The following is an 18,819-nucleotide window of genomic DNA, read 5'->3' on the forward strand; positions in this document are numbered from 1 at the left end:
AGGGGTTCACGGTGTTACACAGTGTGTCTTTTATCTCTGGGCTGCAAAGTCAGATGCTGCCACAGCCTGCCATTTGAGGTAGCTTTTTTTTGGCCTAGAAAACTGCCCAGCTTTGCAAACTTGAAGTGCTGCTTGAGAGTCATCTGCCAGAGGAGCTTTTCATGGCCTGAGTGTTGCTGATGTGCAGGGACATATGGATGCTCAGAATCCTTCTGCTCCTCTCAGCTTCTGAGCTGGGTGAAGCAGTAGCACCACAACCCCATAGCAGGGCAGTTTTAAGACCCACAGCAGCAAAAAAATGTAGAGGTTTTTCTTCTTTTGCAAGATCACTTTTCCACCAGGTTAAACCATCCCAGAGCTGGGTCAAGAGGTACCAATACCCAAATAGGAGAGAAGACTGTGACACCCAGCAGAAGTGGGAGAAGCCCTTTGGTGGTAGCTAGACTTCAAGAAATAACAAATATCCTGCTGCTCACAACAGTAGTTCACCTAGTCCTGTATTCTGTCTCTGTCTGTGGCAGTAGGAGAGTCATGCTTTAGCCAGTGCTGTGTTTAGGTAGCCAGTGAGCACAACTTCGGTGCCCCTGAGCTAACCTAGTAGCTTGCTGCTGCCAGAAGGACTATTCCCACTTTATCTGTCAGCCTTCTAACAAAATGGAAAATAATCCTTTTTTTCTTAGTTGAATAAATTTTCTGTTAGGCTATTGAGTTAGATCAGCTCATCAGAGAGCCTGACAAGGGCCAGAGCCAGCACAGAGGAGGGTCTGTAGAGCCATAAGCTTGTGAAAGGAGCAGGACATCCCCTGGTGTAGAGACAGAGCTGTTGGAGTAGCTCAAACAATATTGTCAGCCCTGACCTAGATCTCATGTTAAATGAAACCTGAATCTAATCATATTTTGTTTTATTTTTAACAAGGTCTGTCCAGCAAGCTGCAGCATGCAGCATAGGTTTAGACCAGCCATGAGGTGGGAGAAATGTGAGAAAGAATGAAGAGCTGCAGGAAGTCAGTGGACTGGTTAAAGAAATCATAGAATCATACAATCCTGCGTGTTGGAAGGAACCATAAAGATCATCTCGTTCCAATCCCCCTGCCATAGGCAGGGACATTTTCCACTAGACCAGGTTGCTCAAAGCCCCATCCAACCTGGCCTTGAACACTTGAAGAGATGGAGCAGCCACAGCTTCTCTGGGCAACCTGTTCCAGTACCTCAGCACCCTCATGGGAAAGAATTTCTTTTTCATATCTAGTCTAAACCTACTCTCAGTTCACAACTGTTCCCCTTTCTACTATCACCACCTGTCCTTGTAAAAAGTCTCTCTCCATTTTTATTTTATAAGCCACCTTTAGGTACTGGAAGGCTGCTACAAGGTCCTCTGGCAGCTGCCTTTACTTCAGGCTGAACAATCCCCACACTCTCAGCCTGTCTTCATAGGCAAGATGGTGATCTGCCTTCCATCCTTTCTGAGGAGAGAATGTGATCTGGAGCAGGGCAGCACTTGGTGTTTGGATGAGCTGCAAAATGGAGGCCATGACCCCTTGTGAGCAATAAAAATTTCTTTTCTGGCACTTTTTCTAAGCATAGCTTCATTAATGCAAGTATTGGCTAAACTCTAATGGAGGAAATCCATTCTTTCTCTGGCAGGGCCCCTGAAGTATTGCCTGGGTAAAATGTTCACTTCATAGGAATAGAGGACTGGCCCAGTAATTCAGCCCTTTGGATGGGATTCTCATTGGAGCCAATGTGTAGACCTCAGCTGGCTCCAAAGCAGCTCCTCTTATTTACACCTGCAGATAGCTGGACCTTTATCTTCTGCTGATAGCAGTGCCAGAATTGTTAGGGGAAGGTATAAAAAAACAAGCAGTTAGGGAACAAACTCATCACTGAAAGGTTTCATTCTTACCAGATTCTGTCTGGATTCTCCTCTTAAGGTTTATTCCTAGTGACATGCTTTCTGTATTTCTGCAGTGTATTGCTGTTGCATTACAACCTAAAGCATGTGGCCCTCAGCCCAAAATAAGGTCATAAGTCATTCCTTAACACTTACAGCTTGAAAAGCATTCTGGGATACTCTGAAAGCATATTCTGTGGTGTATTTTGATAATCAGTGTATAAAATGATTCATGCAAAATTCAAGGGGGCTTCCTCAATATCCTTTTTATCCTCTTTTTTTTCTATATTATTTTCTCCAGGAAAAAAAAAATTCTGCTAATATGGAACTTGTTTTCTTGATCTGAGAACATGAGATTATTTTCTTCATCTCTTCTTTGTCTCATGGCCACAAGGTGCAATATTTTATTACAACCTTAGAATGCTTTTTTTGGTGCTAAACAGAGTATTTTGCTAAGGCTGCTTTTCTCTCAGTCTGGATTACAGATATTTTATCTGCATGTCATAGCTGAAGCTAACTAACTTTGGCTCACATTTAAGCCTTTGCCTTTTTTTTTTTTTTAAAGCATAAAAATATTTTAAATGGGATAAACAGAGAAATTAATCTCAAATAAGAGATGCATAAAGAAAAAAACCCCAGCAGTTAGTATCCAAATACAATGAAATGTAAAGCTTTTTCCAGTCTTCCAGACAGGGCTGCAAGTAGTTGTGACAGGGAGAATAATGGGGTTGTTCCCTCCTTAATGGGACATACTTATGGGACAGAGCACATACCTCATGAGGCAACATGAATGGGCATACATGCATCCCTTTGTAGCATCCTCTGGATAAACTCAGGACTGGCTTAGTCTGGATGCAGGAGTTCAGTTGCTCTGTCTGGGCATGCTTACAGCATTTGGCTCCTGTGAGTAGGAGCAAAGAGTGTTCCCTCTATACCCTTGTTCAAATACATGTGATGTAGATATTGTAAAATACACTATTCTTGTCTTATTTCTGAACCATTACCTCTTTTGGCTCTTCCTGTGCCCTTCCTTTCAGACCATCTCCAAATATCAGGAGTGTGCACACTTGCACTATTGGTGCAATTCTGTCATCTGGATTGTATATTCCATGCCTGTGTCTACTTCTGATCGCTTTTGTGGGGGAATTTAAGCTGAAACAAATCATCTGTTTCTTACTAACCTCTCATCAACAAGATTTATTGGTGTTGTGGTCTGCTATGGGGATCAGAAATTAGGTGAGAGCGTCATGTTAACATCATGAATGTGATTTTAGTAGTCATCATGAAAATTCCCTCACATTTGGAAAAACCCTTGATTATTGAAAAATGTTGTATTTTACATATTCAGCAGAGGAGCTGTTATATTTTTGAGGTGACAAAAGGTCAGACATGCATAAAGGCAAAATATTTTTGTGTTTTCCTTGCAACTTTTGCTAATAAGGACTATTGCTGGTTTGGAAGCAGTGCAGCAATGGATGGGTTTAGTAAGGAAGAAATAGCTACCATCACCACCTCTCCTCACCCCCAAATCTGTGCCTGATGGTAAGGGAGTAACTGTGTGAAATAAAAGCAAAACTGAAGGAGGCAACCACAGAACACACCAGGACTGATGAGACTAGTAGAGCCAGATTAGTAGAATAATGATGATAATGATGAACACTGGGGAGACACATCTCACTGCCACTTGCTGCCTCCAGATGACCACAGAAGTGTTGTGGGTTTCTGTGCCTTGAGTGCAGAGGCACCTGAGGGAAGTGCAGCAGAGCTGTTGTGCAGACTGCCATCCCAAAGGCTTTTCACAAGGACACTGATACTGTGCAGAGTCAGTTTTATATTGGGTACCAGTGGAAGAAAAGAGCAAGGGAGGCCAGGAATTAATGTTGAAGAAGAATGAGAAAGTGAAGGTTAGCACACAGAAACCTGTCATGGTGATGGTGATTTAATCTTCCAGTCTGATGCAGTGGATGATTAACAGGTGCTTGGTTAAATTTTACAGATTTTCCACCACTATGAGGGTACTACAGCCTTCCACAGCTCTACGGGCTGTGAGATTATACATAAACCATCCCCACAGTTTGACTCGAAATGCTCTTTGCAGCCTGGGATCAGCCAGAATTTTCCCTACAATTCCTATCCCTTGTAAACACATGAAACCAAATCCTGAAACTAAAAGGTCTAAAGGTCACTCTCCTGTGCTTTCAGTGTTGTACGTGTGCACTGAAAATGAGCAGGAAACTGCGGGATAAAATGCAGTTGGTACATGGTATTCAAGAAGAGAAGCAACAGGTATGTGAGAGAAACTCATAGTAATAGGAATTGCAAGTATGTGAATGCAGTGTTAGAATTACAAGGGCAAAAATGAGGAAGGTGGAATAGAGGGGGAGTAATTTTCCCAGAAGACTGTGTATTTATTCATGAGGAATGATGCTGTAAGAATAAATCATAACTATGTAGGAAGTTTTTATCTGCAGGATCCTTGTCTCCCTGCTCGCTGAAGTTGGAAGGTATGAGACATCAGTTACATAATTAAAGATGTGACCATAATGATTATGCAAAATGGAACCAACCTAAAGTTGCAAGGCCATTATTATTGAATTGAACATTTGAATGTATAAGAAAACATCAACAACTGAAGACTATTCGAAGAAAAATAAGGGCCTATTTTAAGAAAAAGAAGTTGGTTTCATGCAGGTAGTTACTAAAATGGCAACAGAATCAAACAAGATCAAGAATTAAAACCCCCAAAACATTAACAAGTACATAAATTGCATTAATTTTAAAAGTCACCCTAACAACAAACAAAACTTGTAATGGAAACTATATTTCTACCAACTTCAGTCAATGGAAACTAAAAAAAGTGTATCAGATGAGTATAACTTTTTATCTTAGGAAAAAGATCTGTTATAGATTAATGTTTTCACAGTCACATAACTGGCTTGGTTTTTAGAGATGGCCATTCGCTTAGGGCTTTGAATCTGAATATTTGATGGAATTCATGTTGCCTAATTTAGATACCTAACAGTAGGCATATTAAATTTAAATTCGTTGTCTTAGGCTGGCTCTAGAATCTGAAGAGAAATATCATCTTCAGAAAGAAAGTAAGTCCTTCTGACTTGGCTGCCAGTCTTACCATGAGATAACTTGTCCTCAAAAGATGCTTTTTCTTCTTCACTGTAAAAGGCTTATAAAAGGAGCTTAAGAGAACTACGACTCACATTATCTACTTTCAGATGATTAAAGACATGAGATAAATCCTGCAGGTCTTGTTATCGAACATAAAGCATTCACATTTGAAAACTGTACCGCTAATAGCTACAGGCCATATCCAAACACAGTGTGGCAACTTACACTCTGTATACTCCAAGAGTTAGCTCTGGAAAAGGCTGGACCAAACAGTGCACATACATATTTAACCAGGGTATGAACCATGTTGGCAGTAAGCAAAGATTCAAACCCCATTTTAGGAGGGTGGCATGCTGGAAGGACTCTACGGCCACTGTTTCCCATGGTCTACCAAAAATGACATCTTTCCTCATGGTTCACGTGTATTTCAACTTTGGCTTGAATGAGTCACTTCGTCTTCAGGTTCTTCTTGGGATCGGTCTATAAACATGGGTTTCTTTGATTGTAATATTTCCCTTTTCAACTTCTAAACATCTTTAAACAAGAGTTTAATTGCCCTTTTTCAATTTCTTAAGCTATCCAGCTGAGATTCTGAAAGGCCTGGATGGAATTCAGAGGAAGGAGATGAGAAACAAGGAATGTGCCCACAAGATTTTTTAAACTTTCTTTCTAAAAGCCTCCTTACTCTCCTTGCTTGAGACAGTAGAGCTGTCTGGGTAGGTACCCTCTCTTTCCCCCTTCCTTCTTCATCTCTGTTCTTGGTACCAGAATAAACCAGTTTCTGGCAAGGTGGCTACATTATTAGGCAAGAGTTGTTGGCAGGCAGATGGGAAGAGCCAGTTAGACAAGATAAGGGGAGGAGAATGTAGCCAGCCCCTGGAGGTGTCTGTGAGAGGGATTTCTGCTTTCCTGGTTCCTCTTTGCTTCTGGGTTATTGACTTGTGCTCTGCTTCTAGAATGGAGTGACAGGCAAGTGTTCTCATCCTTCTGCTGGGAGCATGAGCACATGCAGCAGTGCCAGGAGGAAGCTGTGGTTCATGTGGCTGTAACTGGGAGGGACAGCACCATCCAGAAGCATGATCTCAGGATTATTCTTCTGGAATACATCCTGGTACCTTCCCCTCTGCTTTCTGCTCCTTGCCTAGAAACTGGGATCTGCGACCAACTTCTGAATTTCTAATCTCATTTGTGAGCTGGAAACAGGCATGATCACCACTGTTGGGCTTGTGATTCCAAACAGTATGACAATGTAGCAGTTTTTATTGGATGGAGACAGAGGGTTCTGACCCCCTACCTTGGAAATTGCTATTAGTATGGAAATTGCTGTTGTTTTCAGTTATTTTATGGGAATCTAGAAAAGATCTTTTCCCTTTCCCTGTAGTTCTGTTGAAAACAAAACCTATTCTAGAACACTGAGCAGAAAAGACCAATGGAAGGTAAGGCTGAAAGCTTGTGGGTATTTAGGCTACAGTGCTGAGTGGTCATTTCCTTGCCCAAAAATTCACCTCTGGTTGTTGAACTGCTCCTTGGATATGGCTGACCACACTTATACTTTCACTATTTTACTTTGTAATTACAGATTCATTTCACCTCATTTACTAAAATCACTCTGTGTCCAAGTAGGCCATCTTTTATGCAATGTCAAAACAAATAGATAGAATTAATCGTGAGTCTTTAAATATGTGCATGAGAATTGCAATGGTTTTGGAAACATGGTACTGCAACACTAAAATTATTTTGCTGAATGAGATGACTCATCATGCCTGGGAAAAAAAGATCCTGTGATTTCATTGTATTTTCATGTCATTAGGAAAATATTATACTTCAAGCAGATGAAGGACTGCAAAATTGGCAGACCCATTATTACTGGATAGTGGTAGCAAAGAGAAGTGCATTACATTTGCATACAGATACATGAGTGTGTTTTAGGAACCAATTTTTGTTTCTTTAAAAAAAAAAGGTCTCCATTTAGAGGACAAAGCAGAGCTCTGGTTTACAGAAGACAAGCCTGGAAACATGGTGTCTTCAATCCACTGCTTCCATGTCTGTGTCCCCTGTTTGCTTTGCAGACTGACCTTGGACAGCTGTATCTCCTGGGTCATCTGCACATTCTGCAGCTTTTGGTGGACAATGAATGGGTCCTGGCGTGTTCTCAAGGGGAGTGGGTGTGTTTTGTGTGGGTGTTGGCACGTTTTCGGGGGTTGCTGGCATGCTTTCAGTGGGTGTTGGCATATTCCCAGTGGGTACTAGCGCACTCTCGGGAGGCATTGGCACACTTTCTGTGAGTGTTGGCACCCTGTCTGGAAGTGAGGGCATGCTTTTGGTGGGCTTTGACACATCCTCGGTGGCCGCTGTCATACTTTCAGTGGGTGCTGGTGTGCATTCAGTGGGTGCTGGTGTGCTTGTGCTGGGCTGCTCACAGTGATTCCCAGCCTCTGAATGTGGAAGGAGAAGAGCAGGGGGTTCTGGCAGCAGGATGGCACTACATGTTTGAGTGTCACAGGTCTCTGGATTGCTGCTGTTGTTTGGGAGGGACTCCTCTGCCTTGTGGGACACTCTGAAAGCTTCAGCCAGCTGCTTCAGCATCCTCTTGTCACTCTCATGCAGCTCAATGCTTGCCTGCTCAGAGGAGGAAGGGGTTGTATCAGTGTCATCATCTTCTTCTTCTTCTAAGATGCTGTTTCCATTCACCTCTTCTGGGAACTGTGCTTGCTTTATTTTTTTGTACAATTCATTCCTCTCTTCCTGCAGAGCACGGCAAAGGTTCTCTAGCCTCTGGATTTTCAGCACGAAGCACTCATATTCCTTGGACCTCATGGCTTTCTGTAGTCAAAGACATCAGGCAAAGGTACAGGCTCAGTTTGGGTGCACACAATTCATTAGTGGAACTGGCAATTAGGAAATAATTTGAGACCCAAGCAGCCCTCAGAGGATGCTGCCAGGTGGCTGGCTTTCACCAACTGCTCTTCAATAACTATGGTCTTTTGGAAAGCTTCAAGAGGAAATTCATCCCTGTAACTACAGTGTATTAACATTCTGCATACATATTCAGATCAATTTCACTCAAATACATTTGCAGGAATACCTACTGATGATGTGAGAGATGGAAAAGCATAGTGGATGTCCATACAGATAAGCATCCAAAAACCTACTTGGACTTTTGGTAGGTGTGGGTGTGAATTTGGAGGAAAACAAGCTGCTTTATATTTTTTGTTTATCTTGCTTCTGGGCTGTGCGAGAGCATCCTGAATTGAAGCATTTTCTACACCCAGTGAGGAAACAAGAGATACAGAAATCGAAGTAGCAATGGCACAGAGCTACAAAGCTAACCAGAAAGATCTGGTCCAAGTTCAGCATATGTTTGGGGTGAAATTTCAGGCAGCCTCTTATCTTCTTTGAATGAGTTCCAAGGTGCTTATGAACTTCCTTTGCAATGCCCCTGGGACAGCACATTTAAAAGTATGGTGAGACACAGTACTTGCTTTTGACTCTTAGAGTTTGACTACACAGGAAGTTAATGAAAGGCATGATTTTAAAGTTCATTAGCTAGAACACATTAATTCCCTGAGTGGATGCTCTTATGCAGAAAGTAGCATGAAGCGAACTAATGCCAATTTGCTTCTATGGGAGAGCATTAAGAATCACCCATTTTTAGAGCACTTAAAATTCAGAGTTACATAATTCAGTTTATCATGGATGTAGTGAATGCCTGCACAATTTAAAAGCCCTAGCAGCTGGGATTGTCTTTTTCCTTAAAAACATCCAGTTGTCAAGGTAGCTTGAAAGAGAGATCCTTACATTCAAGAAGAAACTTTTCACTGACTTCTGGCAGTTTCAGGTTATCTCCTGGTTAAAGCTTTATGTGGGGAAAAGGATGCATCTTGATATGGGAAAGACTGCTCACCTCTTCAATCATGTCCAGTAATGCTCTGTTACAGTTCTCAAACCTGGATTTCCATGTAGCAGTATCCTTTTCCAACTTCTTCATTTTCTTTGTCATCTATAGAATCAGGAAGAAAAGCTGAATCACAACAGAAATTCCATGCTGCAGATGAAATTAGGGCCCCTTTTTTCAAGTCTTTGGTCCTACTCATAACTCTTCTACCAGTGGCTGTAGTGTCTAAGTAATAATTTATGCTAAGGGATGGATTTCATTTTAAGTAGCTGCTATATAAATTTCAGCCTCTAGTCTGTAGTCCCAAAAGTAGGACCAATTGATTATAGCCAACTTCCAGCATACAAACTACCACAAAAACAAAAGGCAAAGAAATGGTGGAATCCGTTCATCTCTTTACCAGACCGCAGTGTTAGATTGCTGGGAAGTTAAAAATGGGCTCTTCTGAGCCATCGAGGCCAGGGAAGTTCCCCCTGGATTAGGCACCCCTCTATACTACCTCCAAAACACACCACTAGCTAAATAGCACATTTTCCCTTCTGTTTTCTGCAGACAGAACTCTCTGTGAAGAATCATTAGAGGCTGCCGGGATCAGGGCATGAGGATTTTGAGCCTTGGTGGCAGAGCAGAACGCTGTTAATTATGAAAGCAGGTACAACATGTGGATGGGAAGGGGGTTTTAACTCCCATTCATCACAGGAAATAAGAACCCCAGCTGCAAGGAAACAGTTTGTTGGACTGTTTCCATATGGTGGAAAGGGGTTGGTGGGCTTCAGCTCTGCCTACACACTCCAGTAGAAAGATTTGTAGCCTATGTCAAACTCTCTGTACCAGTGTCAGTCATCCAGAAGTTCACTCCTGGGAACATGGTCTGATAAATGTGGCTCCAGACTCCCTCTCTGGTATGTCTTAGGGATCTGTACCCAACCACCACATTAGATTTTAGGTAAAATGTTTATTCTTCCAGGCATTTTCAGTTTTAGCTAAAACGAAGAGCTTTCTGCGCTCCTTTCTGCTGTTCAGCTTGCAGAGTTGAAATCTAACCTGCTGTCACTTGTGGCTGAGTGTGTCCTAAATCTTATTTCAATGTTGATGAGATTATTCTTCAAAATGTGCAGAAATGGTCCCATCTCAGATAGAATTATCACAGTAAGAAATATCAGAATCTAAAAGGAAACTATCAATTACAGAGTTCAAGCATGAGCTCCTACTCACTTTTTCCATCTCCTGTTTGAATGTGGCAAACACTTCATTGCTTTTGGTCAATGTTTTCTGAAATTCTTCAAACCTTTCAGAGTAGAGAGTGATCTGTATTAACAGAGAGAAAAAAAAACACTCAGTAATTTCAGAACATCCAGGATGGTGAACTTCTACTTTGGTAGAAGATAATAAAATAAGTATAGTGTTTAGACATGGAAATTAGCTTCTCTTTGGAGACCATGAAGCACAAACATCAGGAAAGAGAAACTGTATGCATCTTTTTATGGTTGCAAACTACTATGATTCCTCCACTGCAGACAGGTAAACTGAGTAAGAATAGAAAGAGCCAGGCAAGTGATTTTAAAAGGACCAGAGAATTATGGATGCCCTATTCTCCTGAATGTTGCAGCTGCGGTGTCTCTATACAGAGTGCCCAGAAAAAAAGTAATTCTGTAGATATCAAGACTTCTGAAAACATTTTCCTTGGTTTGATCCCTGGCCCACTTCCATGGGCAAGGACTAACCTGAGCTGGTCCAACCACTGAAGCTATGCAGGACCATTCAGTGGGATTAACTCAAGGTGGGAGCCAGCATGAGCAGAGCTGTGCCTGAGCTCTAAGCCTTCCTTCACCATACAGACATCCCCAAACCCCAGCTTTAACCTGGGGGTTTCAGCCCTGACAGAGGATCTCAATACTGCCTGGCTGCCTGGCTGTTCACCTGCCTTGTGGATTACTCCTCCAGCCAGGCTGGGACCTGGGTGCTACCCTGGCTATGATGCTTTTGATGTCCAAGTGAGCTGGGGGAGAGGCATCCCCACATCACGCTGCTGTCCCGCTCTTCCATCTTTCCACGTGATGGCTCTGGCTGTGGCCAGGAGCTGCACAGGCAGTGCTTGATGTGCTTCACTGGACTCCCCTGTTGAAGAGGAGTGTCACTGCTCACTTTCTATGTTATCTGGCATGTAAGCAAAGCCCACCCTTCACTTTCACACCACTGTGACTCTGCACTGGATTCCTTCAAGATGCATCCCTGCACCACAGCCTGAGTGAGCTGAGAGAGCACCTTGTCAGCTCTGTTTTGGACTGCAGCTGTAGGCAAGGCCAACAAAGACAGAGAAAGCCATCCACAGCCAGCCTCTTCTGCCAGTTTCACTTCATGAAGCAGAGCGGAAGAAAGTTCTGCTGCAATGTGGCAGCATTTCAGACTACCAGGGCTCCATATTTTGCTATCAGTTTATACCTGGCAGCCCTGTGAAAGTTCATCTGTGGCTGTATTTTGTCATTATTACTTTTTTTTTTGTATCTAAAATCATCAGATGGTTTTGGGGGAACAAATGTTCTAAAGATCTGAGGTTAGTTTTTCTGTAAGATTTTCTTGTTTTCAACTTTTTCTCGTTGTTTTGGTTGGTTGGTTGGTTTGGGTTTTTTTTTTTTTTGTTTGTTTGTTTGTTTGGTGGTTTTTCTTCCTTTGGAAAAGAAGACCAGCTCCAGCTTGTTCCCTTCCTTCTGGTGCCAGAACAGTGATTGGAACCTTCTGGTCCCAGCAGTGTTTAGGTGATCAGACATTTCATCTATCCAGCCTGGCAGCTCTTAGGGAAAGTAATGGTGTCACATGTGGTGGCTGAGGCAGGGTGGGTGCAGAGCACTGGGAGGTTCAAGAGCAGCCTGCAGTATTCCAGTGTGTAGGTGGAAGCTGGTTGCCCTCTCTCTCCACACCAGCAGGGAGCTGGATAAAGGATTATCTAGAAGCTTTTCTTTAGTGTGGTGCCAGCCAACTCACCCCCTCCTCTGATACTTCTGTGCAGTTACTGAGGAAAAGAAGATTTACAGAATGTTGCTAATAGTGGGGTGACTTTAATTCTGATTTGAGATTAGGTATCATCAATTATGTATCATGTTCATTCAAGATAGTTGTTATGGTGCCCCTTGCCACAGCCCCAGTGCAAAGTACAGTGGATGTGTTCTAGCTAAGTACAACCTGGGTTGTAAGGGCTTTGGAGGCTTTGAGGAGGGCCCTGGCTTCACCCTACCCCATGGAGCTGGGTGAAGACACCGGAGGTTAACCCATACAGAGTGCTTGGTGGAGCCAATATCAGAGCTAGCTGGTGTGAAGCTTGCCTGTCTGAATTTATACAAGGCTGTAGCCAGAGCTGTGACCTAGGCACAAACAAAAACTCAGAGGGATTTGTCTTAGCAGCCCAAGTTCCACAGCCTAAGTGGGACACTGATACCAAGTGTATCAGTGGAACATTGACATTTGGAAGAGATGTCATAGCTCTAAGGAGAAATGCCTGAGCATCCCAAAGCCAGGTGATGGAGCAGGGGTGGGAGTCAGACAACTGAGGCTCCTATCCCAGGTCTGTTTTAAAAAAACTCACCTCAATTCTGTCTCTGCTTTCCCTTGCAATTTTTGCGTATTTAATTAGGTCAAAAACCTTTAACCTTTGAACAGGGCAAGCTCTGACCTCAGCTGGGGCCCTAGGCAGCACCATAGCACCAAGAATAGCTTCTGCAATTTAAAGCTGAATAACAAAGGAATGTTTTCATAGTGTCTGGGAACAGGCTGTGAGAGGTGTCTCTCACTAGGAGCATGTACCTGTGCTCCGAGGTCAGGGAGATGAGGACTCCCTTGCTGCATCCAGCAGGACTGTGTGGGCAGGGAGGACAGAGGCAGCACGGCTGTGAGTGCAAGGCCTTGGGAAGTGGGGGCACCTCAGCATTGCCATGCTGAAAGGGTGCTACAGTGGGGACACCCCTTTGGCCTTGTTATGTTCTTCTTGGTTGCCATGGCCTAGTGGTTGCACTAAAGGTCTCGACTGACTTCTATATTTTCATTTTGTTCCAGTGTGTGAAGCTAAAATAGTCTGCCTAAGCATCATGCCTGGGGAGAGCATGCAGCATCCTGGGAAGCAGCATCACAGTTTGGGTGTACCCCCTCAGATAGTGCCAGATCCCTGTCACCATTTGGAGCGCCGGATTTGGCTCTCTCAGGCACATTGTGCCACCCAGAGACAGGCTGGCATGAACAGGATGTCCCCAGTTCTTTCCAGCTCAAGGAAGTAGTGGGTGTTCATCACCTCCTCTGAAACAGAGTAATATCTCACTGTGAAGGTTATATTATGGCTTCTCCCTATCTCACTGACCCACTGTCTTCTCTTAAATTTCCATGCATCTGTTCCTCATGGAATCATAGGAATCATAGAAATCATAGAAAGTCTTGTGTTGGAAGGGACCCCAAAGACCATTCCTGCAATAGGCAGGGACACCTTCCACTAGACCAGGTTGCTCAATGCCCCATCCTACCTGTCCTGGAACACTTCCAGGGATGGCACATAGTATCTATTTATTGCTTTGTGTTGTTTGCATCAAGGAACTCTTTATGCTCTTTCTGTTCTGCACTTGCACAACACCCTGCATGATAGCATCTGGTCCATGAGGGAGGTCCTTTGGTGCTACCATAGAGGAAATAATAAAAATTTAAAAATATAATACTAATAATGTTATTATTCCCAGCTGAGGTGTAAGTGACAGAGCTCTCACATTTGAGCAACACACCTAACTGCATGTTTCATTTCAGGAAGTGAATCACCTAATTTTTGTCTGCAAAAGTCTGCAAGGGGCACGTGTATTCTCAATGCCTTTACAGACTTACTTGACTAGATTTTTCTGAAAACACTTTTTCTGTTTCAAATGTGTGCCTAATATATTCTAGTTTTTATCAATACCTCCAGTTTCATTAAACTGGCTACAGAGGTCTGCCTGCATAATTTTTTTTTTTTCTTCTAGTTGAACATGAAAGTTTAATTAAAACCACTCTGAGAAAATCAGGAGCAGGTTTGCAGTCGGGACAGTCTCAGTTGGAGGCCTTTGAGGTTTGATTGCAGGACCTGTCAATCTATTGTCAGCAGCAGTTTATATGATGTTCTTCAGTGTGCCACTGGCTTATCTCAGTCTTTGAATAAACATGTGAAAAACAAAACCCCTCTTAACATGTTTCCAAGTTATCAGTTTAACACCAGCATTTCTTGACTGCTCAACAGGTAGCAATTAGACCATCTGCAAGGGAAAAGCTGGGACAACTTGCCTGTATGACTAACTGTGAGCAAGGGCTAGGAGGGCGCTTCCTGATGGGTGAGGAGATTGGCAGCTGCAAGAGGGGCTGATGGACTGACACCACCTCCCTCAAGGTTCTGCTAGAGGGGAATATTTCTCACAGACAGGTCAAGGAAGATAAATCTACATAAGTGTTTCTTAAATCTAGAAAAATCTACTGATACTCTCTCTTTTTAATGTCATCTAGTGTTCTCATTCATCGATTCAAGGTCTCACTTGACCATTCAAGGTTGATTGTTGCATTGCTCCCAAAGTGTAGTATATTCTGCCTATTTCTTGGTTTTACTGTCTTTCACTCCAGCTTGACTGCTGGTGTAATTTTGGTGAGTAATTTTATTTTATTGAAAGTTTCAAATTACAATTAAGCACTGAAATTCTAGAGACCGCTTTCTATAAGTCCTTAGTAGACAGAATTCCTGTTAAAGTTAGTGAAAATGATGCTTTTGCACCCCAGTCCATAAAAGCATATGGACACAGCAGCTCCAGTTTGGTAAACATGTTTCCTGATTCATATGTGCTTCAGTGATTTGCTGTATTAGAAACCTGCCTGAAGGGTAGTTATGGTGAATAATCGAGGCACACACGTTGTTCTGTGGTTGAGTACTATATACACTCATAAATCATAGCACATAGAATGATTAGGGTCAGAAGGGACCTTTAAAGATCACGTAGTCCAGTCCTCCTGCCTTAGGCAGGGACACTTTTCACTGATCAGGTTGCTTCAAGCCCCATCTGGACAGCCTTGAACACTACCAGGGATGAGGAATCCACAGCTTCTCTGGACAACCTTTTTCAGTGTCACACCATCCTCCCAGCAACGCATTTCTTCCTCCTATCTAATATAAATCTCTCTTCTTTCACTTCAAAACTGTTACTCCTTGTCCTATCACATGCCCTGGCAAATAGTCTCTCTCCATCATTGTAAATCTCTTTTAAATACCAAAAATTTGCAAAAGGGTCTCCCCTGGGCCTTCTCTTCTTTAGACTAAACAACCCCCTTGTCGGAGTATGATTTGCAGTATGGGCATTACCTTACAGTTGGCTTGAAAATAACCTGCTTCCTTTGCAATAGTCTATGGGATGTAGAATGAGGCTAGAAGGAATACACAGAAAGTAGTTTGGATACTTTACCTGGAATGTGCCTCATGGGTTAAAAACTGGCAAACAAAGGCACACCATGCAATCACCTCTCCTACGTCACCTGTGCCTGTAGGACAGTCTCTTGCTCCTTTAACATTTTGGCCTGGAGTTTCCATTCTGCAGCTTGGTTCAGGAGCTGTGTTTTGGGCAACAGAGAGAAAACTGTTAGGTCCCTCGTTTATCAGCTGGAAATCCTCATCCTCCATCTACTCTTACTATGATAAGGAGTGATCTAACTTTCAGGTGAATATAGTTAGAGCAGTTAGGTAAGACAGAGTATTTAGTATTATCCTGAGATATGGGACAGGCTATACGGGTTCCAAAGGCATATTTGAATAGGAGTTCAAAACCTATTTGGAATTAAGTGTGCAGTACAGCAGGCTATAAGAAGCGTGGTATTTAATCATATCTTCACCAGACTTCTACAGAATGGTTATGGTACTTTCTGGCATGTTCATTTCAGCACAGCTCCAGCCAAATTCCTGCTCTCCAGTGAATAGCAAACTTCCTTTTGCAATAATGACCATGACTTAGCATGTGGGTATGGTCACAGTCAGACCTGCCTCAAAAAAATCTGCGAGTTTTCAGAAAGCCAGTGCATAGTAAATGTCATACATTTTGTGCTGTCTGTTATCTCTGGGCTCTGTTTGCATTGGCAAGTGGAGAATTCCAGCTCAGGGTGATAAATGTCTCGGGTTAAGTAGGCAGCCCAGGAGGAGCTTGACTGCAGTTTCTTGCCTGGCTGCTCCTGGGAAGGTGTGATTCCCTACTCCAAGGTGATTGGCAAAATCACATTCTGGCATGCAGGCTGCAGATAGAGCAGGGGGAGGATTGGTTGAGGCTGAATGAATTGTAGCAATGAGGTGTGCAGAGACCTTTCCTAGCTACAGTTCTGAGCCAGCACTTCCAAAGTACACAGTAGTATTTTAGCAATTGGTTTAACCTGAAAGCAGGAAACATTTACCAAAGTGTTAAAGAAATGTCCCTGTTGTCTACCAAACATTTATAAAGTGTTTTATTAGTCAGGCCAAATACATTTTAGAAAAGTAATGCTAATGATAGCTTGAGAAAGGAGACATAAAGAAGTTATTTTACCACAGGATTTTGCTCTGTTGGATTAAATTGTACTTAAATTGTACTGTAAATTGTATTTAAAATAGCACAGCTGGGCTCTAAAAATATATTGAAAATTAAAAGGATTGTGTACGTCAGTGGATCTTACTTGTGCTGGAACTGAAAGGTGAGTAGAAGCACATGCAGAAAATGTATTTGATCCCCAGTAAAAACTTTTATTCTAAACATTTTATTGGAAATAACACATGTAAACTATGCAAATACCACCTGGTAAAAGAGCTGAGGATGAACCCTAAAATGCTGACTGCCTCCAGCTGTTTGTGGCACAGAGACTATCTGAATTAGACATATAAACATATATATATTAGCTCTAGAAAAATATTTCTTCCATCAATTCTCCCTTTTGATTTGGACCCACTGAATTTTTGCCATCTAAAGTTTCCTAGACAAGAATGTTTTACAGCTCAATTATGAAGAAACGCCATGTTGTATTTGTTTTATACCTGCCTCTTAATATTTATTTTGAGAATTTAATTTGATGTTTGGTTCAATGGAGATAAATCAAGTTCTTGAATTCAGATCTTGTTGATTAAAATTTCAAATAGGTTGTGCCATAGCCAGTAAAAAGAGCTGGTGTGGGTTAAATGAGCATCAGTTCATTCATTTATTTTCTCGGAAGAGGGTATGCTTTACATATGTAAAAAAAATCAATTTTTTTTAAGTTTTGATGAAATCTGGATTTTTAAGTTTCACCTTTCTTTGATATCTACTTTTTTAGAGTGTTTTTTTAGAATTTATAGGGTTTGAATGATTTAATGAAAAGTGCTTTGAAAACCTTCAGAGCTACCCAGTGTCTATACCAGTCATTGCTTCTAAGAACTGGGCTTTTATCTGTATTGCTTTAATCTCAGCTAGGGTTACCTCCATACCCAGTGTGACTGGAATAATTAAAAGATCCCACCTCCTGCACCTTGTCTTTGGCTGCAGCATAACAGATGGACAGAGAAGGCAAAGAAATATTGCTTCTTTTGCCTCTTAATGAAATCCCTCTCTCTTATTGACCCACATAGCTTCTGCAGTCAGTAAAAATCCAAGAGTTAATAAACTCTTCTGTAATGGAAGCAAGCCACAGAGAGGCTTGCTCAAATTAGCACGCATTCTTATGCAGCCTGAGGTCATCTGCAAACACCAAGCTGGGAGAAAACGAGTCAGAACTGATACATTTATTAATAGGCTATGAAGTGGTAACAAGGAGGCTGAAGTATCAAGAAATGAATAAATATTGCATGTGGTGTTTACAGAGGAGCACTTTAGTGAAGCGTGGTGATGCTACACTGTATTTATTATTAGAGCTAGGATAGCTGCTGGAGGCCCAGACAGTCACAGGGGCTGGCTTAGTGAAAATGAAGCTTTGCTTTTTGCTGTCAGACTTGGTAAATTACAATTATATAGAAATCTGACCAATACCTTGCAGTCAGACACTTTAAACTGCAATTAATTGCACATCAAAGTTTGTATTAGAAGTGCTAAAAATATTTGGTATGGGGGAGAGGATGTCCAAGAAGTGCTGACCAGTTCCAGGATGGTGGTAAAATTGCATCCTTTGGTCAAGTTGACATTTGTGAAAGCCATATTATGAACCATTGCTGATTAAATTCAGAATCACATCCTTTGATGCATGTGTAGAGTGAATGGTGCAAGAAATGAGGTCCTTTTGAGGTGTACAGACTCTGCAAGAGGGGACATCTCTCCTTGCCTAAGTCTAAAACTAACACTAACCCTGAGCACCTAATCCTAACCCTAACCCTAATCTCATAATAATATTTGAAAAATTAAGTAGTTTTGCATGGGGGCAGAGATTCCCACATGGAAGAAGTGCATGGGAAAGCATCAAAGTGAGCCTTCAAAGAGTAATCAAATAGATAAAAGAATACAATTATTTTCATTTAAGAACATTTACAAAATCCTGCAGCAAAGGTCATGCACAGGGATGAGAAAATTCTATGGAGAGAAAGGTTCTGAAAACTGTTATAACTTTGCACATTTCTGAGCTGGAGAGAGTTACAGCTGAGTGAGAAAACTCCATCAAAAGCACCTTGATTTCATACATACATGTATATACATTACTCCCACAGACCCTAGCACAATAGCTGGGTGGGTGGGACTAAGATCACATCAATAGGATGGAGGTGGGAGTCAAGTGTAGGCCAGATCTCTGGGTGTTCGGCTACCTGTGATGAATCGTGACATGCTTAATTATGCCTTGACTCATTGCATGGCGCTTGGCCTGAAGTTCTGCAGCTAAATCTACCTTGCTTGGAGGTGATGTTAGCCATACATCACCAGTTTATCTCAAGGACAGGATTTTTTAAGCATTAATT

The 18,819-nt window shown here is 42.1% G+C and overlaps 1 protein-coding gene across 1 annotated transcript in view; it reads right to left on the minus strand.

The window, feature by feature from the left end:
• Positions 1-4,459: 4,459 nt before the first annotated feature.
• TXLNB (taxilin beta) overlaps positions 4,460-18,819 on the minus strand; it is a 35,548-nt gene continuing 21,188 nt past the window's right edge. The window contains exons 7-10 of the mRNA XM_069010526.1: positions 15,426-15,500; positions 10,125-10,217; positions 8,919-9,014; positions 4,460-7,837 (exon numbers count right to left, since the gene is read on the minus strand). Of these exons, the coding sequence (XP_068866627.1) occupies positions 7,040-7,837; positions 8,919-9,014; positions 10,125-10,217; positions 15,426-15,500 (1,062 nt within the window). The 3' untranslated portion in view covers positions 4,460-7,039. The remainder of the gene's footprint in view (positions 7,838-8,918; positions 9,015-10,124; positions 10,218-15,425; positions 15,501-18,819) is intronic.

The sequence above is a fragment of the Aphelocoma coerulescens genome, chromosome 3 (assembly GCF_041296385.1).
Source record: "Aphelocoma coerulescens isolate FSJ_1873_10779 chromosome 3, UR_Acoe_1.0, whole genome shotgun sequence".
Taxonomy (NCBI): domain Eukaryota; kingdom Metazoa; phylum Chordata; class Aves; order Passeriformes; family Corvidae; genus Aphelocoma; species Aphelocoma coerulescens.